Raw genomic sequence first — 27,927 nt, 5'->3', positions numbered from 1 at the left:
AAGTATTTGAGAAAATCAATAGGATCTTGCAACTTTGACTTTTTTTTGATAATCAGTTGAACCAACAGATAGCTCAGTGGTTTATCCCCACTCAAGTTGGTGTCCTCCTGGAATCATTGATCCAGTCATTCAGATTTTCTCTAAGTTAGTTCATAGAGATATTGAAGTAATACAACAGAATCCTATACGGGTTCATAAACATCTAACAAGAGATGAATGGCGAGCATTGAGGGATCTACAAAATGATTCCAGTGTAGTAGTAAATCCAGCTGGCAAGCAGGGGGGGGGGGGGGTGCTGTAGTTGTTTTAGACTCACACTTGTATAAAGAAGAAGCTATAAGACAATTGTCTGACAAAAACGTTTATCAAGGTTTGGACTCGGATCCAACTGCTAGCGTAAAACGAGTTGATCGAATGTTAGAGAATGCTTTTAAGCATGAGTGGATAACCCAAAAGAATATTGATTTTTGGTAGTAGAGTTTCCTTTGATTCCAGCTTTTTACCATCTACCAAAAATACTCAAATCATTGGAGAGACCACCTGGCTGCCCTATTGTCTCGGCTAAAGGTTGACATCTTTTTGAAACCTTTGGTTCCTAAATTACCATCTTACCTTAGAGACTCAGGAGACATCATCAAGGGCCATTGCTGGATATATCTTTGGTGACTATTGATATAACAACATACCGCAATATGCGGCATTGGAGGTAATTTCTGAAGCTCTGATGGCGGAATATTCTTGTGATCGTATAACAGTACAATTTATTGTGGATATAGCTTCCAAAGCATTAAAAGAGAATTACTTTTTGTTTGTTAATGTTTTTTATCAGAAAATAGGGGGGAACAGTGATGGGTGCAGTGATGGCACCCAGTTTGGTAAACTTATATGTGGGAGCCTTTGAAAAGAAATGGCTAGAGGGCTCTCCTTTTCAGCAATATATTCAATGTTGGCAAAGGTTCATTGATGATGTGATTTTGTTGTGGTCTGGGGGATGAGAGAAATTTGTCGAGTTTATTCAGTGGTTAAATACTCGGGGCTCAAATTTACAATTCACATTCCATTATGGTGATACTATGGTCCCTTTTCTGGATATCAAAATTGTTAAGCATTCTGATGATTTTTTTCTTTTCTATTTTTCAAAAAAGTACTGATCACAATACATTGTTGTTTTACGAGAGTTGTCATCCTCGGTGTTTAAGGGATAGCATTCCCTTTGGACAATTTCTTCATTTAAGATCTTTGTGCTCAACAGTCCAATAATATAAATATTGTGCTAAGGAAATGTGTGATTGGTTTATACAGAGAGGTTATCCTATTGGAATTGTGAGAAAGGCCATGAAACGGGCGCATTGGAATGATAGGGAATCCCTATTGAATATAGTACATGATAAAAAAAATTAATAAACTGACATCTATGCTATCTTATTTTCCATCTATCTACAGAGCTGTTAAAAGTATATGGAAGCATTGGCATGTGTCGTGGTTACATAAAATCTTTTTAGAAAAGCCATTGATTGCATTTCGGACAGGGAGAAGTTTAAAAGATCAAGTGTTTCATTCTTTGTTTAGTGAAGAACAGAGTAATCGAGAGGTTGATGCAGGACATTTTGCGTGTGGAGGCTGCTCAGTGTGTGAGCGGTCTCATTATAATATAGATTTGCCTTTGGATAAATTACGCGTTTAAACCCAAGATGAGAACTACTTATGTGTCCACCAAATTGATTTATATTATTTGGTGTTCTTGCCAATTGATTTATGAGGGGAAAATGATGGGGCAGCTGAAAATCCGTATGATTGAACATCACAGTGCAATTAAATGTAAGAAAGTGGAAGCACCTTTAGTGCAGCATTGCTTAGACTTGGGTCATAATTGTAATGATTTCTTTTTCACAGTGATTGAGACATTGGTGAATTGTAGAGGAGGTGATCAGAACTGTAAACGTCTCCAGATTGAACAACGTAGGAATTTTTCCTTAAAGACGATTTATCCGGCAGGTTTTCATAAGGATATTAATTGATCTGTGTTTTAGAATGGGGTGTTCTGATTGGTGCATTTTGAGGATTCTGGTTGGTTTAAAAAGAGAGAAGGATGTAGTGGTGGGTGAGCGTTTGTTGCCAGGTTTTGAAAAATGTGAGAAAGAACCTGGTAGTCAAGACAGAGGGATGTACTTGGTAGCCTTTTTACTATGCTTTATATGTTTTTGTTTGTGTGAGTAGTAGTATTAATAGTTGATATTCTGTGTTTCTTTGTAGAGTGTTTGTTCCCCTGAAGAAGACAGGAATGCCGAAACATTGTCAATCTCAGGATGATCGTGGGGTTTATATTGGAGCACTTTAATTGATGAATTTCTCTAAAAAGATAATTATTAAGAGAAACATCATGTTATCATGTACTATTTAGGCTTTAAAGTTAATAAATAAAGAGATTTTGTGAGAGTAAGGGTGAAAATGGGAATAAGTAAGTGATGTGAATTTAGTGCTCTAGTACAGTGGTCCCTAACCCTGTACTGAGAGTCCACCAGCCAGTCGGGTTTTCAGGATATCCACAATGAATATGCATGAGAGAAAGTTTGCATGCACTGCCTCGATAATAGGGACCACTGCTCTAATATATGATACTGGTTGAAGCCCATTGCAGGCAAGAGCGTGTGCATTATTTTACAAAGAGCACAGTTTTTCTGATACTTTCTCATTTTATTTGTTGTTTTTTATGTGTGTAAATTTATGCCTGGGTGGTTTGGTATTTATGGTTTAATATACAGGGTTCTGCCCAATTGACTATTGGATAAGTATAGTTTTTTTTCAATTTTAGTCAATTAATTTCCAACTATTTTAAAGTTGGTTATCTTTGTTTTAGTGCAAGATTATCATCCTTTTATCAACTTCTTAACATTACAAAGTTACCAGAGTTTAATAAATTAGCCCCTTGGTGTCATATATAAGATAAGTTGTTAGTCTCAGTGGAGAACAGTCCCCAATGATAAAACTGTCATCAGAAGTGGAGCAAAAGCTGCATGAACCCAGAGGCAATGATAGCCTCTTAATTCCAGAACAAATTGAAGGATTACATTGCCACTGTGAAGGCCTTAAAATAGAGGACATCCATTTCCAATGCTATAGATTTTGGTTACAAATACTACAGTTTACAGATGCTGTTTTGACGTCCACACTGTTTTACTCCCCGATAATGTAGTATGGTGTTTAGCTCTGGATTATTTAGTCTGATTTAATTTCCAGTTTTGTTTCACACTGTGGCACTACTCCAAGACTGAATGTGGAATAGTCTCTTTGTACATTCTAAACTAAGATCTAGATTTAACTGCAAAACCCCATAAATAATCCAGGAGCAAAACTGCCTTCTAGAGAGGGATTGCTTAAAGAGACCTTAATGCTCACTCACTCAATCTGTGTTCACAAAGCACTGTAAAGGCAACACAGAAGTGAGTCTAGCTCAGTGCTGTATGTATGGAAGCTATACAAAAAAATAAATCATTATTAAAGCAAACCTTTGGGTGAAATTTTCTTTTCAGGTTTTTCTTTTCTTTCAAGTTTTTCTTTGGGAATTACTAGAAGAGAATAAAAAAGCAGATTAGCTATTTATGAAAACAAGATTTCCAAATTGATAATGTATGCAACTTTAAAACAATGAATCCTATATATGAAGTTGAAAGCTGTACCATCAATTTCGTTCAGAAGAAATGAAATGGCCCCTTGTTGGCATATATAAATTAAGTTGTTAGAGGCCCTAATTTAGGATTGAGCTTGCAAGTTCTGGTGGCAGCATGACTTTGCTTGCAATGCACTTGGAGCAATGACAGAGAGGAGCAGTCGGGAGGAGGTGTGGCACTTTATGTCCGGGATGGCATAGAGTCCAACAGGATAAACATCCTGCATGAGACTAAATACAAAATTGAATCTTTATGGGTAGAAATCCCTTGTGTGTCAGGGAAGATTAGTGATAGGGGTATACTACCGTCCACCTGGTCAAGATGGTGAGACGGACAGTGAAATGCTAAGAGAAATTAGGGAAGCTAACCAAATTGGTAGTGCAGTAATAATGGGAGACTTCAATTACCCCAATATTGACTGGGTAAATGTATCATCGGGTCACGCTAGAGAGATAACATTCGTGGATGGAATAAACGATAGCTTTATGGAGCAATTGGTACAGGAACCAACGAGAGAGGGAGCAATTTTAGATCTAATTCTCAGTGGAGCACAGGACTTTGTGAAAGAGGTAACAGTGGTGGGGCCGCTTGGCAATAGTGATCATAATATGATCAAATTTGAATTAATGACTGGAAGGGGGACAGTAAGCAAATCCACGGCTCTCGTGCTAAATTTTCAAAAGGGAAACTTTGATAAAATGAGAAAAATTGTTAGAAAAAAACTTAAAGGAGCAGCTACAAAAGTAAAAAATGTCCAAGAGGCGTGGTCATTGTTAAAAAAAGACCATTCTAGAAGCACAGTCCAGATGTATTCCACACATTAAGAAAGGTTGAAAGAAGGCAAAACGATTACCAGCCTGGTTAAAAGGGGAGATGAAAGAAGCTATTTTAGCCAAAAGATCTTCATTCAAAAATTGGAAGAAGGATCCAACAGAAGAAAATAGGATAAAGCATAAACATTAGCAAGTTAAATGTAAAATATTGATAAGACAGGCTAAGAGAGAATTTGAAAAGAAGTTGGCTGTAGAGGCAAAAACTCACAGTAAAAACTTTTTTAAATATATCCGAAGCAGAAAGCCTGTGAGGGAGTCAGTTGGACCGTTAGATGTTAGAGGGGTTAAAGGGGCACTTAGAGAAGATAAGACCATCGCGGAAAGATTAAATGATTTCTTTGCTTCGGTGTTTACTGAAGAGGATGTTGGGGAGCTACCCATAATGGAGAAGGTTTTCATGGGTAATGATTCAGATGGACTGAATCAAATCACGGTGAACCTAGAAGATGTGGTAGGCCTGATTGACAAAGTGAAGAGTAGTAAATCACCCGGATCGGATGGTATACACCCCAGAGTTCTGAAGGAACTAAAAAAATGAAATTTCACACCTATTAGTAAAAATTTGTAACTTATCATTAAAATCATTCATTGTACCTGAAGACTGGAGGATAGCAAATGTAACCCAATATTTAAAAAGGGCTCCAGGGGTGATCCGGGAAACTACAGACCGGTTAGCCTGACTTCAGTGCCAGGAAAAATAGTGGAAAGTGTTCTAAACATCAAAATCACAGAACATATAGAAAGACATGGTTTAATGGAACAAAGTCAGCATGGCTTTACCCAGGGCAAGTCTTGCCTCACAAATCTGCTTCACTTTTTTGAAGGAGTTAATAAACATGTGGATAAAGGTGAACCAGTAGATATAGTATACTTGGATTTTCAGAAGGCGTTTGACAAAGTTCCTCATGAGAGGCTTCTAGGAAAAGTAAAAAGTCATGGGATAGGTGGCGATGTCCTTTCATGGATTGCAAACTGGCTAAAAGACAGGAAACAGAGAGTAGGATTAAATGTACAATTTTCTCAGTGGAAGGGAGTGGACAGTGGAGTGCCTCAGGGATCTGTATTAGGACCCTTACTTTTCAATATATTGATAAATGATCTGGAAATAAATACTACGAGTGAGATAATCAAATTTGCAGATGACACAAAATTGTTCAGAGTAGTTAAATCACAAGCAGATTGTGATAAATTGCAGGAAGACCTTGTGAGTCTGGAAAGTTGGGCATCCAAATGGCAGATGAAATTTAATGTGGATAAGTGCAAGGTGATGCATATAGGGAAAAATAACCCATGCTATAATTACACTATGTTGGGTTCAATATTAGGTGCTACAACCCAAGAAAGAGATCTAGGTGTCATAGTGGATAACACATTGAAATCGTCGGTTCAGTGTGCTGCGGCAGTCAAAAAAGCAAACAGAATGTTGGGAATTATTAGAAAGGGAATGGTGAATAAAACGGAAAATGTCATAATGCCTCTGTATCGCTCCATGGTGAGACCGCACCTTGAATACTGTGTACAATTCTGGTCGCCGCATCTCAAAAAAGATATAATTGCGATGGAGAAGGTACAGAGAAGGGGGGATATGATAGAGGTGTTTAAAATCATGAGAGGTCTAGAACGGGTAGATGTAAATCGGTTATTTACTCTTTCGGATAGTAGAAAGAGTAGGGGGCACTCCATGAAGTTAGCATGGGGCACATTTAAAACTAATCGGAGAAAGTTCTTTTTTACTCAACGCACAATTAAACTCTGGAATTTGTTACCAGAGGATGTGGTCAGTGCAGTTAGTATAGCTGTGTTTAAAAAAGGATTGGATAAGTTCTTGGAGGAGAAGTCCATTACCTGCTATTAAGTTCACTTAGAGAATAGCCACTGACATTAGCAATAGTAACATGGAATAGACTTAGTTTTTGGGTACTTGCCAGGTTCTTATGGCCTGGATTGGCCACAGTTGGAAACAGGATGCTGGGCTTGATGGACCCTTGGTCTGACCCAGTATGGCATTTTCTTATGTTCTTATACGGGCTGGCAGAGACGAGGCAGGCTAAGGTCAGGGCTGGCAGCAGGCAAAGCAATGATGAAGGTCAGGCAGGGTTAGATTTGAGAAGTCAGACCAAGGAAAAGGAAAAACAGGGCAGGCAGGAACCAGGACAGACAAGAAAACAGGAACAGGGAAATTAGCCACAGGGCAAAACAGGATCAGGGTGGAAAGCAAAGCTGGGACCAGACAGACAAGGCACCAGAGGGACAAAGATAGGAACAAAGTAAAACAGGGTCAGGACAAGCAAGACACCAAGGCCAGGACAGGGATAGGGCTAAACAGACACAGTGCAGGGCAAAACAGAAAAAATGCAAGACAAGACAGGGAAAAGACAAACAAGGACAAAAAACAGGCAAAAGGGCTACTTTGAGGCCCCACAGGAGCTTGGGAAGCAAACAGAAAAAAGAGAGGGCAAAAAGATGTCTAACAGGCCAAATAGCAAACAGGAACAAGACAAGTCAAGAAGGCCTCTGTTCGGCCACACTGAAAACAGCAACAAGAACAAGACAGAATAATGTGCATGGTTGGCCACAGTAAGCAGCAAGGGAGACTGCATGATGAGGCAGTGCGCTGTGAGGGAAGCGGGCTTTTAAGGCTTGGCATGGCCACCTCATGTGCCTTTGAGACAATCTTCTGCAGCTCAGACTGCAGCGCAATAAGATCCCCTGCAGGGTACAGCAGCCAGGATTGTTACAGTTTAGTGGAAATACATAATTTTGTTGGAGGATTATTTGAAACGTTAATTTGATTCTTTAGTTTATGTTTTCAGTTTTTGGTATATGTGTATTTTGATTTATTGTGGGGGTTAGTGTAAAATAAATGGATTAGACATTTTTTACTTTGTTTACTCTGATTAATTATATTTGAGATTTTGCATGCATAAATATGTAATAATAATTTTTTTGTCATTTTGGTCAATTAAATTAATTTATAACTATTTTAAAGTTGGTTATCTTTGTTTTAGTGCAAGGTTATCATCCTTTTATCAACTGCTTAACATTGCAAAGTTACCACAGTTTAATAAATTAGCCCCTTGGTGGCATATATAAAATAAGTTGTTAGTCTCAGTGGAGAACAGTCCACAATGATAAAACTGTCATCAGAAGTGCCACAAATGATGATGATTTAATTGATCACCCCAAAAGCTGCACGAACCCAGAGGCAATCATATCCTTTCAATTCCAAAACAATTTGAAGACTTACATTGCCACTGTGAATACCTTAATATAGAGGACATATCATCCAACGTGAACAGGGGTGTCAGATTAAGTCCCCAACCAGAATGAATAAATACAATTTTTAATTCAAGCAAAATACAAAATTATGCAAATCTTAAAGTACAGTACTTATATAATCTTATACATGAACAAAATTGTCGATATTATAATGTCCATAAAGGTACTAAATTTCCCTTTAACAAACCCACACCTAATGCAAAATCTCCACGGTTATGATCTCATACATACACATTCACACATATACCCATTCACACTTATTACATATCATGCTAAAATAATCCCTCACACTTAAACATGGTTAGAGGATAACGTCTTACTCAGATATGCTTCATTGTTCAATAAGATATATATCAGTTCAAAACTTGTTAAATTCAGCCTGATTGTAGTGAACAATCCAATCCTAAGAATACACAATAAAGTTTTGCATTAAATTTCCCAAATTTGCTGGATCTAGTTGACTGCATCTCAACTCAATCTCAATTCAAACACTTTGAACTTTGCCCAACAAGGGCCCTTGTTTCACCCAAAGGGGGCTTCTTCAGGTGCTATTCCATCCACCTTAACAATCTTCAAAAGCTGTTCATTGCAACTGTTTTACCACAAATGATATTTCACAAGATGACAATTTTACAAGATGACAATATCGCCACTTCAATCCAACCTCATACTCACTTGTTGATGTTATAAAACATGGACCTTAAACACCAATCTGTTGCAGAGGTGGACCCTTGGACCGAGGTGGAGTTGACACTACCCAGGGGGGGGGGGGGAGCTGCCATGGGTCCCCACTGTTGGGAGGCAGAGTTGAACTGGAAGCGGAGGCCGAAAGAAGCTTCACCAATACCAACCCTCATTCCCCACAGGTTGAGCCCTTGGGTACCGGGGCTGGCTGGTCTTAGGCAGACCTCCACATGGAAGATCCCAAGGAGTGTCCAAGGCAGAGGCTAGGTAGGGTACAGCAGAGCAAGGGTCAAAGCCATAAACCAGTCCTGAGTGTAGTCCAACGAAGCGAGGGTCTATGCCGGTAAACAGTACAAGCATGGTCCAATGAAGCAAGGGTCAAGCCAGTAATCAGTCCTGAGCGTGGTCCAATGAAGCAAGGGTCAAAGACAGAGATCAGTCCTGAGTGTGGTCCAATGAATCAAGTGTGAAAGCCACAGAGTAGTCCAAGGTAAAGGCTAGGTAGGAACCAGGAACGAAGTCAGGAACAGGATGAGCAACGAAAAGACGACTAGCTTGGAGACCTGTTGTCAAGGCAAGCTCTGAACGTCAGAGCTTGCCTTAAATAATCCCAGTCCGCTGACATCATCGGACTGGCTGGCAACCCTTGCCTGCCGCGGGCCCTTTAAATCAACTAGAAAGGTGTGCGCGCCTAGAGGGCCGTGGTGCGAAAAACAGACGGTGGTGGTGTTCCCGCCTTGCTCCAAGGCATGCCAGCGGCACGCCGGAATGCAAAGAGGTGAACATTGCTGGAGGCACCTCCTCCACTCCACTGGGAAGCTGAGGCTCACCCCCACTGCGGCGGCGCGGCAGGTGAGGAAGTCCGGTTGCGAGCTCCGCAGCAGGCCGACGCAACAGTTCCTCCCTCCTCAAATCCCACCCCCAAGGGTCTGAGTGGCCGGGGCACTGACTGTCCAGTTTTTCTAGGCTCAGATGATCCTCTGGTTTAGAAATGGCAAGTTCCATAGACTGAGGTCTCGCTGAACGTGGAGGGATAAGCATTTCAGGGTTGCTTCGAGCCATAGCCGGGGCCCCAAATGGGGTGAGGCCAATTTTGGCATTCCCGTGGTCCCAGCGGTTAGAGAGAGCTGAAGAGGGAGGCTGTCTCCCTTTTTATTGTTGCAGTAGGGCATACAGACTCTGGATCTCCTCTTTCTTGTAAGTCAAAAGGGATATGAATCCTTTTATGGCTTGATTTTGTTCCTTTATGAAGACTTCATGTTTGGCCATTCTCTGCATTAGCTGTTCCGTCAGCTGGGTAAAGATGGCCCTCAGGATGTTCTTCTGGAGGGAACAAGAGTTAGTCTTGGTCTCCTGAGACCTTTTACTTGGGAGGAAAAGGTTAGGGAGAGTGGTAGCCAGGATCAGGGACCAGGGAGAGTCTAACAGTTCTAGACACAATTCCGAGCACCATGGCCACCACTGAATCAGATTGGCCATGGCCCAGTCAAATTGCGTCTCATGCTTCCGCAACCATAGCAGACCCAGGATAACTGGGTTCACGGCCATAGGAAGGACGTAGAAAGAGATGAGTTCTGAGTAATCAGGCCCAATTTTCAGCCTAATGGGCCATAAAGTCCGAGTCACCAAACCGGGGAAGAAGTCTCCATGGACTGAGTAAAGAACCAACAGTGGTGTCAAGGGACACGTGGAGATTTGGTACTGGTCCATGAGATCCTGCTGAATAAAATTTCCCCCAGCGCCAGAGTCCACTAGGACTTGGGTGGCAAAACAGGTGGGGGGGGGGTGTTCCAAGGAGGCTGGCAATAGAAATAAGGGTGATGCTTTAGCCAGACCGAGGGTTACTGATTCTGGTGTCTCCCGGGTAGAGTTATTTCCTTCCTTTGTGGGCACTGAGACAACAGGTAACTTGACTTCCCACAATAAAGGCAAAGGCCTAATTGGCGTCGACGAGACTTCTCAGTATTATTGAGATGAATACGGCATAGTTGCATCAGTTTCTCTGAGGAGTTCCCTGAGGGTGAGAGGAGGTCCCAGCCAGAGAGGAGAGGCTCACTGGCGTGACCCTTCTGGGTTGAGCAATTCTCCTGGGCCTGCTTTTGGAGTCATCAATCGATCTTCCCCATGAGATCGATGAACCCTTTGAGGGAGGCAGGAAGTTCTTATGCTGCAAGTTCATCCTTAATCCTGGGGGCTAACCCATCCAGGAAAATGGTGTATAAGCTGTCCCCCTTCCAATTTAATTCCATGGCTAGGGTTCAGAATTTGATCGCAGATAAGGGGCAAGTCCCTTGGCGCAAATGTAGAAGATTGGAGCCCATGGCAGGGAGCCTGCCTGGTTCCTCAAAAATCTGTTTAAAGGCCGAGACAAACTGTGGAAGATTCAAAAGCAAGGAGTCTGAGCATTCCCACAGGGGAGAAGCCCAAGCCAAGGCCTTGCCACCCAGAAGAGATAAATGTCGTCTTGACTAGGTCATTCGGAAAAAGTGCTGATTGATTTAAGAATCCCCAACACCGCTTGGGGTTTCCCCACATAATGGGGTGGTGCCTGCAATGAAATGACTGCCCAACTGGGGTCGGAGGCCGGCACGGAATCTGCTGGGGGTGGTGGTGGGGCATTGGGTTGGGTAAAGGAGTCTTGGCGTGCAGCAAGATGGTTCACAACAGCCACCACTAGCTCTAAGGCTGACTGGAGTTTTTGAAGCTGCAGAACAAGTTCAGGGATGGCCTTCAGCGCAACCAAGTCTGCTGGGTGTGAATCCAATTGGGCGTTTTGGCGCTCAATGGAGGTGGCCTACGCATCAAGGAACCTGTGCTGTTCCTGGATCTTCAGGGCCAGGTCCAGAATGGCCTGGAGAGTGGATGGCTCTGCTGAGTCCATGGCCTTGGCAACCTGCTATGGAGGTGTACCCTTGGAGTGAGGTGGAGTTGACACTACCTGTAGGGGAAGCCCCCACAGGTCCCCACCGTCAGGAAACAGAGCTGAATGGGAAGCGGAGGCTGACTGGAGCTTCGCCAACACCAGCCTCATTTCCCACAGGGTACCAGGGTTGGCTGGTCTAAGGCAGGCCTCCATGTGGAAAATCCTGAGGTGAGTGTCCAAGGCAGAGGCTAGGTAGGGTACAGCAGAGCAAGAGTCAAATCCAGAAGCCAATGAAGCAAGGGTCAAAGCTGGTAAACAGTCCATGCATGGGCCAACAAAGCAACGGTCAAGCCAGTAATCAGTCCTTAGCATGGTCCAATGAAGCAAGGGTCAAAGCCAGAGATCAGTCCGAAGTAAAGGCTAGGTAGGAACCAGGAATGGAGTCAAGAACAGGATGAGCAACGAGCACATGACTAGCTTGGAGACCTGTTGCCAAGGAAAGATCTGAACGTCAGGGCTTGCCTTAAATAATCCCAGACCTCTGACATCATCAGAAGGGCTGGCAGCCCTTGCCTGCCATGGGCCCTTTAAATCAACTAGGAAAGCACACGCACCTAGAGGGCTGCAGTGCGAGAAGCAGATGGCGGCAGAGTCCCCACCATGCTCCGAGGCATGTCAGAGGCTCGCCGGGCCTCAAAGAGGCGAACCGAGCTGGAGGCACTCCCTCCCCTCCACCGAAACTGAGTTGAGAATCAGTCAACTAGATCCACCGAATTGGGGTAATGCAACAAGTTATTGTGTATTCATAGGATTGGATTGTTCACTGGAAACGGGCCGAATTTAACAAGTTTTGAACTGATATATGTCTTATTGAACAATGTAGCATATCTGAGTAAGAGTTTATCCTCTAACCATGTTTAAGAGTGAAAGATTATTTTAGCATGATATGATAAGTGTGAATGGGTAAATGTGTGAATTTTTTTACATTAGGCATGAGTTTGTTAAAGGAAATTTAGTATATCTATGGACAATTTTGTTCATATATAAGATTCTATAAGGATCGCACTTTAAGATTTGTCTAACTTTGTATTTTGCTTGTTATAAAAATTGTATTTAATCACTCTAGTTTGGGATTTAATCTGACAACCCAGTTCATGTTGGATGATATATATTTTAAAAAAGGGGGTTGTTTTTTCCTTAGTTTTGTACTGTACAGGGTTATTAATATAGAGGACATCCATTTCCAATGCTGTAGATTTTTGGTTACAAATGCTACAATTTATAGTTGCTGTTTTGACGTGCACAATGTTTTACTCCCCGATAAGGTAGTATGGTGTTTAGCTCTGGATTAGGTAGTCTGATTTTATTTCCAGTTTTGTTTCACCCTGTGGCACTACTCCAAGACTGAATGTGGAATAGTCTCTGTGAACGTTCTAAACTAAGGTCTAGATTTAATTGCAAAACTCCATAAATAATCCAGGAGCAAAACTGCCTTCTAGAGAGGGATTGCTTAAAGAGACCTTAATGCTCACTCACTCAATCTGTGTTCACATTGGACTGTGAAGGCAAAACAGAAGTGAGTCTAGCTCAGTGCTGTATGTATGGAGGCTATACAAAAAAATAAATCATTATTAAAAGCAAACCTTTGGGTGAAATTTTCTTTTCAGGTTTTTCTTTTCTTTCAAGTTTTTCTTTGGGAATTACTAGAAGAGAATAAAAAATCAAATTAGCTATTTATGAAAACAAGATTTCCAAATTGATACTGTATGCAACTTTAAAACAATGAATCCTATATATGAAGTTGAAAGCTGTTCCATCAATTTCTTTCAGAAGAAATGAAATGGCCCCTTGTTGGCATATATAAATTAAGTTCTTAGAGGCACTAATTTAGGATTGAGCTTGCAGGTTCTGGTGGCGACTTGACTTCGCTTGCAAGGCACTTGGAACATAGGGGTGGGCAGAGATGAGTCAGGCTAAGGTCAGGGCTGGCAGCAGGCAAAGCAATGATGAAGGTCAGGCAGGGTCAGGATCGAGAAGTCAGCCCAAGGCAAAGGAAAAACAGGGCAGGCACAAACAGGGCAGAAAAGGAAACAGGAACAGGGAAATTAAGAACAGGGCAAAACAAGAACAGGGTGCATGGCAAAGCAGGGACAAGACAGTCAAGGCACCAGAGGGACAGAGACAGGGAAAAGGTAAAACAGGTTCAGAACAAGCAAGACACCAAGGCCAGGACTGGGATAGGGCTTAAGAGGCATAGGGCAGGGCCAGGGAAGGGCAAAAGAGAAACAAAAAGCAAGGCAAGACAGGCAAACAAGGACAAAAAACAGGCAAGAGGGCCACTGGGAGGTGCCACAGGAGCTACGGAAACAAACAGAAAAAAAAGAGAGAGCCAAAAGGTTTCTAACAGACCACACAGCAAACAGGAACAAGACAAGACAAGAAGGCCTCTGTTCGACCACACTGAAAACAGAAACAAGAACAAGGCAGAATAAAGTGGAAGGTTGGTCACAGCAAGGAGCAAGGGAGACTGGATGATGAGGCAGTGCGGTGTCAGTGAAGCAGGATACTAAGACATGGCAGGGCCACCTCATGTACCTTTGAGGCAATCCTGTGCAGCTCATACTGCAGACCACTGAGATCCCCTGCAGAGTACAGCAGCCAGGATTGTGACAGTTTAGTGGAAATACATAATTTTGTTGGAAGATTATTTGAAATGTCAATCTAATAATTAATATATATTTTCAATTTTTGGTATATGTGAACTTTGATTTATTGTGGGTGTTAATGTAAAATAAATGGATTAGACATTTTTTATTTTGTTTAGTCTGATTAACTGTATGTGAAATTTTGCATACATCAATTATGTAAATATTTTTTTAATGAAAAATACTCTTTAGAATTTTGATGATTGCAAAACTATATTTTCAATATGACGTCAATATAGAATTGCCTTTAGATTAACTCTAAGAACTATAACAGAATCCCAGCATTCATAAATTCTTAATATAGTTCATGGGCAACCTTCATAACGCCCTCCAGTATTTTGGGCATTACTGCTCCATTGCTAAACTGATAAAGGGCCATTTTTTATCATTGGTCGTATACTATCCAACGCTCAAAAATATATTTTTTCCCTTTTAGGAATATATTAAAACTCAATGTTATATCAAGTTTGTATTACAGTACTTCGAGAAACAACTCAAGTACTGGAATACAAACGATATCAGTGAGGTCCCTGAGGCAGCTGGGACGCAAAACGTGATCACGTTGCACCAAGCTCTACCGTCTACCCAGAAGAAATAGTTGAATTCGCTTGGAATAACGCTGAAATTAGCTCCGTTACTCTCTCAAGGAATGTTTGTGAATCTAAATTAAATAGAGCTGTGATACTGGTGAGAAGCAGGCACGTTGAAATTACTGGGGCGGATTTTCAAAGGCCCGCGCGCGCCAGCGCGCCTATTTTGCATAGGCTGCCGGCGCGCGTAAAGCCCCGGGAAGCGCGTAAGTCCTGGGGCTTCCTGTTGAAGGCGTGTCGAGGGCGTGTCGGGGCGTGTCGAGATGACACGCCGTTTAGGGGGCAGGGCGCGGCGTTTCGGGGGCGGCAACGTGGGGTGTGGTTTCGGCCCGGGGGCGTTCCGGGGGCGTGGCCGCGGCCTCCGGAACAGCCCCCGGGACCGCACCACGGAGCGGGGCACCCGGCCGATGCGCGCAAAGTTACGCCTGCTTTCAGCAGGCGTAACTTTGCCGACAAAGGTAAGGGGGGGTTTAGATAGGGCCGGGGGGGTGGGTTAGGTAGGGGAAGGGATGGGAAGGTGCGAACAAAAGTACGCGCTCGCGCAACTTTTTAAAATCTGCCCCATTGTGCGTTATGATATAACATTGAGCTTTAATTTCAAAAAAAGAAAAAAATATATTTTTGAGCGTTGGATAGTAAACGACCAATGATTAAAAATGGCCCTTTAGCAGCTTAAAAATGGAGCAGTAATGCCCAAAATACTGCAGAGCAATATGAAGGTCGTCCATGAACTATTTTATTTATGAATGTTGGGATTCTGTTATAGTTCTTAGAAGTAATCTAAAGGCAATTCCATATTGAATATATAGGATAATGTTTTTGCCATTTTGGATTAATTTATAACTATTTTAAAGTTGGTTATCTTTGTTTTAGTGCAAGGTTACCATCCTTTTATCAACCACTTAACATTGCAAAGTTATTACAGTTTAATACATTAGCCATTTTGTGGCATATATAAAATAAGTTGTTAGTCTCAGTGGAGAACAGTCCACAATAAAACTGTCATCAGAAGTGCCACATATGATGATGATTTCAGAGAACACCCCAAGAGCTGCAGGAACCCAGAGGCAATGATGTCCTTTCAATTCCAGAAGAAATTGAAGGGTTACATTGCCACTGTGAATGCCTTAATATAGAGGACATCCATTTCCAATGCTGTAGATTTTTGGTTACAAATGCTACAATTTATAGATGCTGTTTTGATGTGCACACTGTTTTACTCCCCGATAAGGTAGTATGGTGTTTAGCTCTGGATTAGGTAGTCTGATTTTATTTCCAGTTTTGTTTCACCCTGTGGCACTACTCCAAGACTGAATGTGGAATAGTCTCTGTGTACGTTCTAAACTAAGGTCTAGATTTAACTACAAAACCCCATAAATAATCCAGGAGCAAAACTGCCTTCTAGAGAGGGATTGCTTAAAGAGACCTTAATGCTCACTCACTCAATCTGTGTTCACAATGCACTGTAAAGGCAACACAGAAGTGAGTCTAGCTCAGTGCTGTATGTATGGAGGCTATACAAAAAAATAAATCATTATTAAAGCAAACCTTTGGGCGAAATTTTCGCTTCACGTTTTTCTTTTCTTTCGGGTTTTTCTTTGGGAATTACTAGAAGAGAATAAAAAAGCAGATTAGTTATTTATGAAAACAAGATTTCCGAATTGATAATGTATGCAACTTTAAAACAATGCACCTATAAGTGATGTTTAAGAGCAATGCCAACAATTCCTTTCAGAAGAAATGAAATGGTCTCTTGTTGGCATATATAGATTAAGTTGTTAGAGGCACTAATTTAGGATTGAGCTTGCAAGATCTGACGGCATGACTTCGCTTGCAATGCACTTGGAACATAGAGGTGGGCAGAGATGAGGCAGGTTAAGGTCAGGGCTGGAAGCAGGCAAAGCAATGATGAAGGTCAGGCAGGGTCAGGATCGAGAAGTCAGTCCAAGGCAAAGGAAAAACAGGGCAGGCAGAAACCAGGGCAGGCAAGGAAATAGGAACAGGGAAATTAGGTACAGGGTGCAAGGCAAAGCAGGGACCAGACAGTCACGGCACCAGAGGGACAAAACAGGAACAATGTAAAACAGGGTCAGGACAAGCAAGAACCAAGGCCAGGACAGGGATAGGGCTAAACAGGCACGGTGCAGGGAAAACAGAGAAAAAATGCAAGACAAGACAGGGAATAGACAAAGAAGGATGAAAAACAGGCAAGAGGGCCACTGGGAGGCCCCACAGGAACTAGGGAAACAGAAACAAAGAGAGGGAAAAAGGTGTCTAACAGCCACACAGCAAACAGGAACAAGACAAAACCAGAAGACCTCTGTTCGGCCACACTGAAAACAGGAACAAGAACAAGCCAGAATAAAGTGCAAAGTTGGCCACAGCAAGCAGCAAGGGAGACTGGATGATGAGGCAGTGCTCTGTGAGTGAACCAGGCTTTTAAGACTTGGCAGGGCCACCTCATGTACCTTTGAGGCAATCCTGTGCTGCTCAGACTGCAGCCCAATAAGATCCCCTGCAGGGTACAGCAGCCAGGATTATTACAGTTTAGTGGAACTACATAATTCTGTTGGAGGATTATTTCAAACGTCAATTTGATTCTTTAGTATGTTTTCAATTTTAGTATATATGTAGTTTAATTTATTGTGGGGGTTAGTGTAAAATAAATTGATTACAAATTTTTTATTTTGTTTAGTCTGATTAATTGCATTAGACATTTTGCATGTGTAAATTATGTAAGGATATTTGTTTTTGACATTTTTATTTATTTATTTATTTATTTACCATTTTTCTATACCAAACTTCATGACAAGCTTCATATCAGGCCAGTTTACATCAAACTTAGGGGTTAACTGAACAAAACCATATAACAAGAAGGCCGAAGCGCAGGTACAAATAACAGGGAGAATGAACTTGGGGGCTAGAGTAGCCAGGAAATAAAGGACAGAAAAACTGGAGTATAAGAACTTATGAATATATAGTGGCTGGGTCGGTCATTTAGTCTATTGGGCTAAACGAAAGAACTGTTGCAATGTTAGGCTTAAGAGAAGGCTTGGATGAAAAGCCAAGTCGAGTTTTTTTCGGAAGGTAATCAGGCAGGGTTCCAGTCTTAGATCAGTCGGCAGGTTGTTCCAGATGATGGGGCCAGCTGTGGAGAATGCCCGTTTTGTTCAATTAAATTAATTAAATTTAATTTTTTTCAATTAAATTAAGAACATAAGAACATAAGAAATTGCCATGCTGGGTCAGACCAAGGGTCCATCAAGCCCAGCATCCTGTTTCCAACAGAGGCCAAAACCAGGCCACAAGAACCTGGCAATTACCCAAACACTAAGAAGATCCCATGCTACTGATGCAATTAATAGCAGTGGCTATTCCCTAAGTATAACTGATTAATAGCCGTTAATGGACTTCTCCTCCAAGAGCTTATCCAAACCTTTTTTGAACCCAGTTACACTAACTGCACTAACCACATCCTCTGGCAACAAATTCCAGAGCTTTATTGATTAATTTATTACTATTTTAAAGTTGGTTATCTTTTGTTTTAGTGCAAGGATACCATCCTTCTATCAACTACTTAACATTGCAGAGTTACCACAGTTTAATAAATTAGCCCCTTGGTGTCATATATAAAATAAGTTGTTAGTCTCAGTGGAGAACAGTCCCCAATGATAAAACTGTCATCAGAAATGCCACATATGATGATGATTTCAGAGAACACCCCAAAAGCTGCACGAACCAGAGGCAATGATATGCTCTCAATTCCAGAACAAATCGAAGGATTACATTGCCAATATGAATGCTTTAATATAGAGGACATCCATTTCCAATGCTGTAGATTTTTGGTTACAAATACTACAGTTTACAGAATGCAGATGCTGTTTTGATGTCAACACTTTATTACTCCCCGATAAGGTAGTATGGTGTTTTGCTCTGGATTAGTTAGTCTGATTTTATTTCCAGTTTTGTTTCACCCTGTGGCACTACTCCAAGACTGAATGTGGAATAGTCTCTGTGAACGTTCTAAACTAAGGTCTAGATTTAACTGCAAAACCCCATAAATAATCCAGGAGCAAAACTGCCTTCTAGAGAGGGATTGCTTAAAGAGACCTTAATGCTCACTCACTCAATCTGTGTTCACATTGGACTGTGAAGGCAAATAAGAAGTGAGTCTCACTCAGTGTTGCATGTATGGAGCTATACAAAAAAATAAATCATTATTAAAAGCAAACCTATGGGCAAAACTTTCTTTCCAGGTTTTTCTTTTCTTTCAGGTTTTTCTTTGGGAATTACTAGAAGGGAATAAAAAATCAGATTAGTTATTTATGAAAACAAGATTTCCAAATTGATAATGTATGCAACTTTAAAACAATGCACCTATAAGTGATGTTTAAGAGCAATGCCAACAATTCCTTTCAGAAGAAATGAAATGGCCCGGCCCCTTGTTAGCATATATAGATTAAGTTGTTAGAGGCACTAATTTAGGATTGAGCTTGCAAGATCTGACGGCATGACTTCGCTTGCAATGCACTTGGAACATAGGGGTGGGCAGAGATGAGGCAGGTTAAGGTCAGGGCTGGCAGCAGGCAAAGCAATGATGAAGGTCAGGCAGGGTCAGGATCGAGAAGTCAGTCCAAGGCAAAGGAAAAACAGGGCAGGCAGGAACCAGGGCAGGCAAGGAAATAGGAACAGGGAAATTAGGTACAGGGCAAAACAGGAACAGGGTGCATGGCAAACCAGGGACCAGACAGACAAGGCACCAGAGGGACAAAGACAGGAACAATGTAAACCAGGGTCAGGACAAGCAAGAACCAAGGCCAGGACAGGGATAGGGCTAAACAGGCACGGTGCAGGGAAAACAGAGAAAAAATGCAAGACAAGACAGGGAATAGACAAAGAAGGATGAAAAACAGGCAAGTAGGCCACTGGGAGGCCCCACAGGAACTAGGGAAACAGATACAAAGAGAGGGAAAAAGGTGTCTAACAGCCACACAGCAAACAGGAACAAGACAAAACCAGAAGACCTCTGTTCGGCCACACTGAAAACAGGAACAAGAACAAGGCAGAATAAAGTGCAAAGTTGGCCACAGCAAGGAGCAAGGGAGACTGGATGATGAGGCAGTGGGCTGTGAGTGAACCAGGCTTTTAAGGCATGGAAGGGCCAACTCATGTACCTTTGAGGCAATCCTGTGCAGCTCAGAATGCAGCCCACTGAGATCCCCTGCAGGGTACAGCAGCCAGGACTGTTACAGTTTAGTGGAAATTCATAATTTTGTTGGAGGATTACTTCAATGTCAATTTGATTCTTTTATATGTTTTCAATTTTTGCTATATGTGTATTTTAATTTATTGTGGGGGTTAGTGTAAAATAAATTGATTACAAATGTTTAATTTTGTTTAGTCTGATTAATTGTATTAGACTTTTTGCATGTGTAAATTATGTAAGGATATATATTTTTTTTTTTTGCCATTTTGTTCAATTAAATTAAGAACATAAGAAATTGCCATGCTGGGTCAGACCAAGGGTCCATCAAGCCCAGCATCCTGTTTCCAACAGAGGCCAAACCATGCCACAAGAACCTGGCAATTACCCCAAAACTAAGAAGATCCCATGCTACTGATGCAATTAATAGCAGTGGCGATTCCCTAAGTATAACTGATTAATAGCAGTTAATGGACTTCTCCTCCAAGAACTTATCCAAACCTTTTTTGAACCCAGCTACACTAACTGCACTAACCACATCCTCTGGCAACAAATTCCAGAGCTTTATTGATTAATTTATTATTATTTTAAAGTTGGTTATCTTTGTTTTAGTGCAAGGTTACCATCCTTCTATCAACTACTTAACATTGCAAAGTTACCACAGTTTAATAAATTAGCCCCTTGGTGGCATAAATAAAATACTTTGTTAGTCTCAGTGGAGAACAGTCCCCAATGATAAAACTGTCATCAGAAGTGCCACATATGTTGATGATTTATTTCAGTGAACACCCCAAAAACTGCACGAACCCAGAGGCAATGATATCCTCTCAATTCCAGAACAAAACGAAGGATTACATTGCACTGTGAATGCCTTAAAATAGAGGACATCCATTTCCAATGCTGTAGATTTTGGTTACAAATACTACAGTTTACAGATGCTGTTTTGATGTCCACACTGTTTTACTCCCCGATAATGTAGTATGGTGTTTAGCTCTGGATTATTTAGTCTGATTTTATTTCCAGTTTTGTTTCACACTGTGGCACTACTCCAAGACTGAATGTAGAATAGTCTCTGTGAATGTTCTAAACTAAGGTCTAGATTTAACTGCAAAACCCCATAAATAATCCAGGAGCAAAACTGCCTTCTAGAGAGGGATTGCTTAAAGAGACCTTAATGCTCACTCACTCAATCAGTGATCACATTGGGGTAGATTTTCAAAGGTTTACGGGCGTAACTTATGCGCGTAACCCCGAAAACCTGCCCCTGTGCGCGCCGAGCCTATTTTGCATAGGCTCAGCGGCGCGTGCTATCCCGAGACGCGCGTATGTCCCGGGGCTTTGAAAAAGGGAATGGGGTCTTGGGCGAGGCTCCGATCCAGGGGCGTTCTGGGGGCGGGCCAGGGGTGGGAACTAGGCCTCCAGCACAGCGGCTGTGTCGAGGGGTTGGCGTGCCCAGCGCGCCAATATACGCCAGACAGAGGCTGGCGTAAAAAGTTTAACAAGGTAGGTGGGGGATTTAGGTAGGGCTGAGGGGTGGGTTAGATAGGGGAAGGGAGGGGAAGGTGGGGGGGGAGCAGAAGAAAAGATCCCTACAAGGCTGCTCCGAATTCGGAGGGGCCTTGGAGGGAACGGGGAAAGTCATCGGGCCTCCCCTAGGGCTCGGCTCGCACAATGTGCACAAGTGTGCACCCCATTGCGCTCGCCTACCTCGGATTTTATAACATGTGTGCGGCAGCTCGCGCATGTTATAAAATCGGGTGTACATTTCTGCACACCGGGTAGCGCTCACAAATGTACTCCGCGCACGCTTCTCTTAAAATCTACCCCATTGGAGTGTCAAGGCAAATAAGAAGTGAGTCTAGCTCAGTGCTGTATGTCTGGAAACTATACAAAAAAATAAATCATTATTAAAAGCAAACCTTTGGGTGAAATTTTCTTTTCAGGTTTTTCTTTTCTTTCAAGTTTTTCTTTGGGAATTACTAGAAGAGAATATAAAAGCAGATTAGCTATTTATGAAAACAAGATTTCCAAATTGATAATGTATGCAACTTTAAAACAATGAATCCTATATATGAAGTTGAAAGCTGTATCATCAATTTCTTTCAGAAGAAATGAAATGGTCTCTTGTTGGCATATATAAATTAAGTTCTTAGAGGCACTAATTTAGGATTGAGCTTGCAAGATCTGACGGCATGACTTCACTTACAATAAACTTGAAGCATAGGGGTGGGCAGAGACGGGGCAGGCTAAGATCAGGACTGGCAGCAGGCAAAGCAATGATGAAGGTCAGGCAGGGTCAGGATCGAGAAGTCAGTGCAAGGCAAAGGAAAAACAGGGCAGGGAGAAACCAGGGCAGGCAAGGAAATAGGAACAGGGAAATTAAGAACAGGGCAAAACAGGAACAGGGTGCATGGCAAAGCAGGGACCAGACAGACAAGGCACCAGAGGGACAACATAAGAACATAAGAAAATGCCATACTGGGTCAGGCCAAGGGTCTATCAAGCCCAGCATCCTGTTTCCAACTGTGGCCAATCCAGGCCATAAGAACCAGGCAAGTACCCAAAAACTAAGTCTATTCCATGTTACCATTGCTAGTAATAGCAGTGGCTATTTTCTAAGTGAACTTAATAGCAGGTAATGGACTTCTCCTCCAAGAACTTATCCAATCCTTTTTTAAACACAGCTATACTAACTGCACTAACCACATCCTCTGGCAACAAATTCCAGAGTTTAATTGTGCGTTGAGTAAAAAAGGACTTTCTCGGTTAGTTTTAAATGTGCCCCATGCTAACTTCAGACAGGAACAACGTAAAACAGGGTCAGGACAGCAAGACACCAAAGCCAGGACAGGGATAGGGCTAAACAGGCATAGGGCAGGGCCAGGGCAGGGCAAGACAGAGACAAAATGCAAAACAAGACAGGGAACAGACAAACAAGGACAAAAAACAGGCAAGAGGGCCACTGGGAGGTCCCACAGGAACTACGGAAACATCAGAAAAAAAGAGAGGCCAAAAAGATGTCTCACAGGCCACACAGCAAACAGGAACAAGATAAGAAGGCCTCTGTTCGGCCACACTGAAAACAGGAACAAGAACAAGGCAGAATAAAGTGCATGGTTGGCCACAGCAAGGAGCAAGGGAGATGGGATGATGAGGCAGTGGGCTGTGAGAGAACCAGGCTTTTAAGGCTTGGCAGGGTCACCTCATGTACCTTTGAGGCAATCCTGTGCTGCTCAGACTGCAGACAGACCACTGAGATCTCATGCAGTTTACAGCAGCCAGGATTGTTACAGTTTAGTGGAAATACATAATTCTCTTGGAGGGTTATTTGAAAAATCAATTTGATTCTTTAGTATATGTTTTACATTTTTGGTATGTGTATTTTGATTTATTGTGGAGGTTAGTGTAAAATAAATGGATTAGAAAATTTTAATTTTGTTTAGTCTGATAATTGTATTTGAGATTTTGCATGCATAAATTATGTAAGGATAATTTTTATAATGAAAAAATACTCTTTAGAATTCTGATGATTGCAAAACTGTATTTTCAATATGACGTCAATATGGAATTGCCTTTAGATTAACTCTAAAGCATTCATAAATACTTAATATAGTTGATGGACAACCTTCATAACGCCCTGCAGTATTTTGGGCATTACTGCTCCATTGTTAAACTGATAAAGGGCCATTTTTAATCATTGGTCATATACTATCCAATCTTCAAAAATATATTTTTTCTTTTTTTGAAATATATTAAAACCCAATGTTATATCAAGTTTGTATTCCAGTACTTTGAGAAACAACTCGAAGTACTGGAATACAAACTTGATATCAGAGAGGTCCCTGAGGCAGCTGGGACGCAAAATGTGATCACGTTGGACCAAGCTCTACTGCAGAGCTTTCCAAAGTGTGTCGCGACACTTTAGTGTGTCGCCTGCAGTGTGCCGGTGTGTCGCGGAAGCCCGGTGCACATGACACACTGGCAAGAGGGAGCCAATGCGGCCGCCGGTGGACCTCATTCCACTGGTGGCTGAGCAGTGAAGTTTTGCTGGGATGGGCTGTGCTGTGTGCCGGAGACACACAGCAAGAAGATCGGTAGGGCCTTGGTGGAGCTCACGTCACCATGGCCCGAAGAAAAAGGGCACGTCTAAACATGCAGGTGCTCTGCCTCCTTCCTGCCCACGTGGCCCTGGAAGAAAAATGTTGCCGGAGCCGCACGGGCAGAAAGGAGGAGGAGCATCAGCCGCGTGCAGAAGAGGAGCAGCGTTGTTGCAGCGTGCGAGAAGAGGAGGCGGCCCAGTAGCAGGGCCCTCACTGTGGATCGGCCCAAAAAGATCAGGGCCCCCGCTGCTGCGGATCGGCCCGAGAAGATCAGGGCCGCCGCTGCTGCGGATCGGCCCGAGAAGATCAGGGCCGCCGCTGCTGCGGATCGGCCCGAGAAGATCAGGGCCGCCGCTGCTGCGGATCGGCCCGAGAAGATCAGGGCCGCCGCTGCTGCGGATCGGCCCAAGAAGATCAGGGCCGCTGCAGAGCCCATCCTGCAGCGACCCGTGAAGAGGAGGCCCAGAGGTAAGAGAGAGGCTGAGGGACCGTAGAGTGTGTGTATGAGCTGAGTTGAGAGGTGAGTTGAGAGATTGTGTGCGTGTATGAGGTGAGTTGAGAGATTGTGTGCGTGTATGAGGTGCGTTGAGAGATTGGGTGCGTGTATGAGGTGAGTTGAGAGATTGGGTGTGGGAGTGAGGACCTGAATGTTTGCAGAGACAGCATGTGAGAGCCTGTATGTGTGTGAGAGAGACAGCATGTGATAGTGAGAGCCTGTGCTTGAGCAAGACAGCATGTGGGAGTGAGAGAGAGCCTGGGTGTGTGAGAGTCAGACAGCATGTGCAAGAGAGAGACTGTGTATGAATGATTGTATGAGAGAGAGCATGTGAAAGTGAGAGCCTGTGCTTGAGCAAGACAGCATGTGGGAGTGAGAGAGAGCCTGGGTGTGTGAGAGTCAGACAGCATGTGCAAGAGAGAAACTGTATGAATGATTGTATGAGAGACAGCATGTGAGAGTGAGAGCCTGTGTGTGAGAGAGAGAAAGCATGTGAGAATGAGAACCTGACTGAATGTTTGAGGGAAGAAGATAGATGGAGAGAAAAGAAATAGAAAAAAAGACAATATTTTATTTATTATTTTTATATACTGACACTTGATCTCAATTGAGATATCACACTGGTTTACATTCAGGTACTGGAGGTATTTTTCTATCCCCAGAGGGCTTACAATCTAAGTTTTTGTACCTGAGGCAATGGAGAGTAAAGTGACTTGCCCAAGGTCACAAGGAGAGACAGCAGGACTAGAACCCTGGTCTCCTGGTTCATAGTCCACTGCTCTAACCACTAGGCTATTCCTCCTCCCCTAAAGTGTGTATGAGAAATATGTGTGTATGAGAAATGAGTGTGTATGAGAAATATGAAAGGAATTGGCAAAAAAATAAGAAAGGGGAGGTGGAACAAAAAAGCCTGTGACCAACCTATTAGAAGATCAGACAGCAAAGGTAAAAAAAAAAGAAATAAATTACTTTTTACTGATTGGCACATGTAATCTTTGGTAATTTATTTATTTATTTATTTATAGTTTTTTATATACCGCCGCTCATCAAAGATATCACGTCGGTGTACAATGAACAGGAACTTACGCCGGAGCGTTATACATTTAACAGGATTAAATAAGCATTATACATTTAACAAAAGTAAGAATATATATATTTGAACATAAAACAAGTAGAATCTTTTAAAACAGAACTATCATTTAGGATTAACTGAGCTGAGTTAAACAGAGCTGGAAAGTAAAGGGATTTTAGGAAATTAGGTATGAGGTTAGGGACAGGTTAGAAGGAGATGGAGTTATAATTAGGAGTGATAAGAGAGGGGAGAAAGCGCTTCAGGTGCAATTAAGAGCAAAAGTATGGAATGGTATTTACAGTAAGGACATAAAAAAGGGGAAATTAGAGATAGTGTAGAGAAAGGGGGTGTTGGGTAGATAAGGCAGGGCATAAAAAGGGGAAGAAAGACATATATATTTCAGGTATAGGCATGTGTAAATAACCATGTCTTGAGTTTTTGCTTGAAAGTTTTGGGAGATGGCTCAAGGCGCAGTTCAGTGGGCAAGGTATTCCATAACAATGGGCCAGCAAAGGAAAGCGCTCGTGCTTTGGTGGAGGCATGGTTATATATTTTGGGTGAGGGGGTCAGTAATGTGGCGAGGTATTGATTTCTGGTAGGTTTAATAGAAGTTTGAAATTGCAGTGAATTATTAAACCATTTCATTTCAGGATTGTGGAGGGCTTTATGGATCAGTGTTAATGTCTTGTACTGTATGCGATATTGAATGGGGAGCCAGTGAAGGTCCTTCAAAACTGGCGTAATATGTTCCTTTGAGTTTGTGTTGGTAAGGATACGGGCTGCAGTGTTTTGCAGAATTTGTAAGGGGTGGATGGCATTTTTAGGTAGGCCTAGGAGGAGTGAATTGCAATAATCTGTTTTGGAAAACAACATGGCTTGTAAAACTGTCCGGAAATCAGATGCGTGAAGCAAGGGTTTCAATTTTTTGACTGTATGTAATTTGAAAAAACATTCTTTAAGGATTGCACTGATAAATTTTTTGAGGGTCATTTGGTCATCAATAATGACTCCTAGGTCTCGGACTTGGTGAGAGAATTGTATGTGCGTTGGTGTTATAGGTAAGGTAGGCGAAGTATGTAATGGAGTAGGAGGAGATATGATCATGAGTTCTGTTTTTGTGGAGTTGAGGGCAAGTTGTAAGGAGGTTAATAGATTATTGATAGCAGCGAGAGTAGTGTCCCAGATTTCAAGGGCTTTGGATATAGATTCTGTTACTGGAATAAGAATTTGTACATCATCAGCGTACAAAAAGTGTGGAAGTTTAAGGTTGGCGAGGAGATGGCAAAGCGGAAGAAGATAAATGTTAAAAAGGGTAGATGAAAGTGAAGAGCCTTGCGGGACTCCTTGCTTCAGGGGGATTTCTTTTGATAGGTGGTTGCCAATTTTGACTTTATAATTACGATTGGACAGGTAGGAAGTAAACCAGTTATGAGCGGTACCAGTTATTCCAATCTCGTGTAGGCGTTGGAGGAGAATTTGGTGGTTAACGGTATCAAAAGCCGCTGAAATATCCAGGATTACTAGAAGATGTAGTTGATTTCTATCTAGGCTTTTGAGAAGGTAATCGGACAGTGATAAGAGAAGAGTTTCAGTACTATGTAATTTACGAAACCCATATTGTGAGGGAGAGAGGATTTGGTGTTCTAAATAGTCACTGAGTTGACGGTTGATAGTTTTTTCTAGGATTTTAGCAATAAATGGGAGATTAGAAATAGGGCGGTAATTGCCAAGGTCTAATGGGTCGAGCTTAGGTTTTTTTAAAGTAGGTTTAAGGATAGCAAATTTGAGAGAGTTGGGTACTTGTCCAAATTCGATGGAAGTATTGATAATGTTAGAAATGGGGCTGGCTATTAGATCAGGGACAGTGAGTAGGAGTTTTGTGGGGATGGTATCAGACGGGTGAGAGGAGGGTTTAGCTTTTTTGAGCAGGGATTCAATTTCAGTTGTTGCTGTGTTTTCAAAGAATGTTAGCTGAGGTGCAGAGTCTTTTGTGTGACAGAGGTTATTGAATTGGGGCATGTGGGGATTATGGGGGAAGCGTGTCATGATTTTGTTAATTTTGTCCTGAAAGAAAGAAGCCAGTTGTTCGCATTTGATTTTGGCTTCTTCTTCTGGTATGATATTTGGAGTGAGGTTAGTAAGTGAAGTGACATATTCAAACAATACTTTTGGATTGAATTGAAATTGATGTATTTTACCAGCATAGAAATTCTTTTTTGCATTGTTGATCATCTCACTATAGTTTTGCAGGGAAGTTTTGTATCATGCAAGTAGAGTAGGTGTCTGTTCTTTACGCCAATTTTTTCAGCTTTTCTAAGGGCTTGTTTTAGGTCTTTTAGTGTGGGAGTGTACCAGGGTTTTTTTGTATTTTTCTGAGAGGAGAGTTTTTTTGTAATGAGGGGGCAAATGTTATTAGCAACTGAGAGGGTGTATT

General features: G+C 42.1%; 1 protein-coding gene across 1 annotated transcript in view; it reads right to left on the bottom strand.

The window, feature by feature from the left end:
• The window catches only part of LOC115088647 (neurofilament heavy polypeptide-like), a 611,587-nt gene extending 583,862 nt beyond the window's left edge, over window positions 1-27,725 (bottom strand). The window contains exons 1-6 of the mRNA XM_029596909.1: window positions 27,692-27,725; window positions 21,745-21,804; window positions 18,855-18,914; window positions 16,171-16,230; window positions 12,971-13,030; window positions 3,507-3,566 (exon numbers count right to left, since the gene is read on the bottom strand). Of these exons, the coding sequence (XP_029452769.1) occupies window positions 3,507-3,566; window positions 12,971-13,030; window positions 16,171-16,230; window positions 18,855-18,914; window positions 21,745-21,804; window positions 27,692-27,725 (334 nt within the window). The remainder of the gene's footprint in view (window positions 1-3,506; window positions 3,567-12,970; window positions 13,031-16,170; window positions 16,231-18,854; window positions 18,915-21,744; window positions 21,805-27,691) is intronic.
• Between the last annotated feature and the right edge of the window lie 202 nt (window positions 27,726-27,927).

This window comes from Rhinatrema bivittatum, chromosome 3 (assembly GCF_901001135.1).
Source record: "Rhinatrema bivittatum chromosome 3, aRhiBiv1.1, whole genome shotgun sequence".
In the NCBI taxonomy this organism is placed as follows: domain Eukaryota; kingdom Metazoa; phylum Chordata; class Amphibia; order Gymnophiona; family Rhinatrematidae; genus Rhinatrema; species Rhinatrema bivittatum.
Note: the sequence above shows the minus strand (reverse complement) of the source record. Positions and strands in the feature narration are given on the sequence as shown.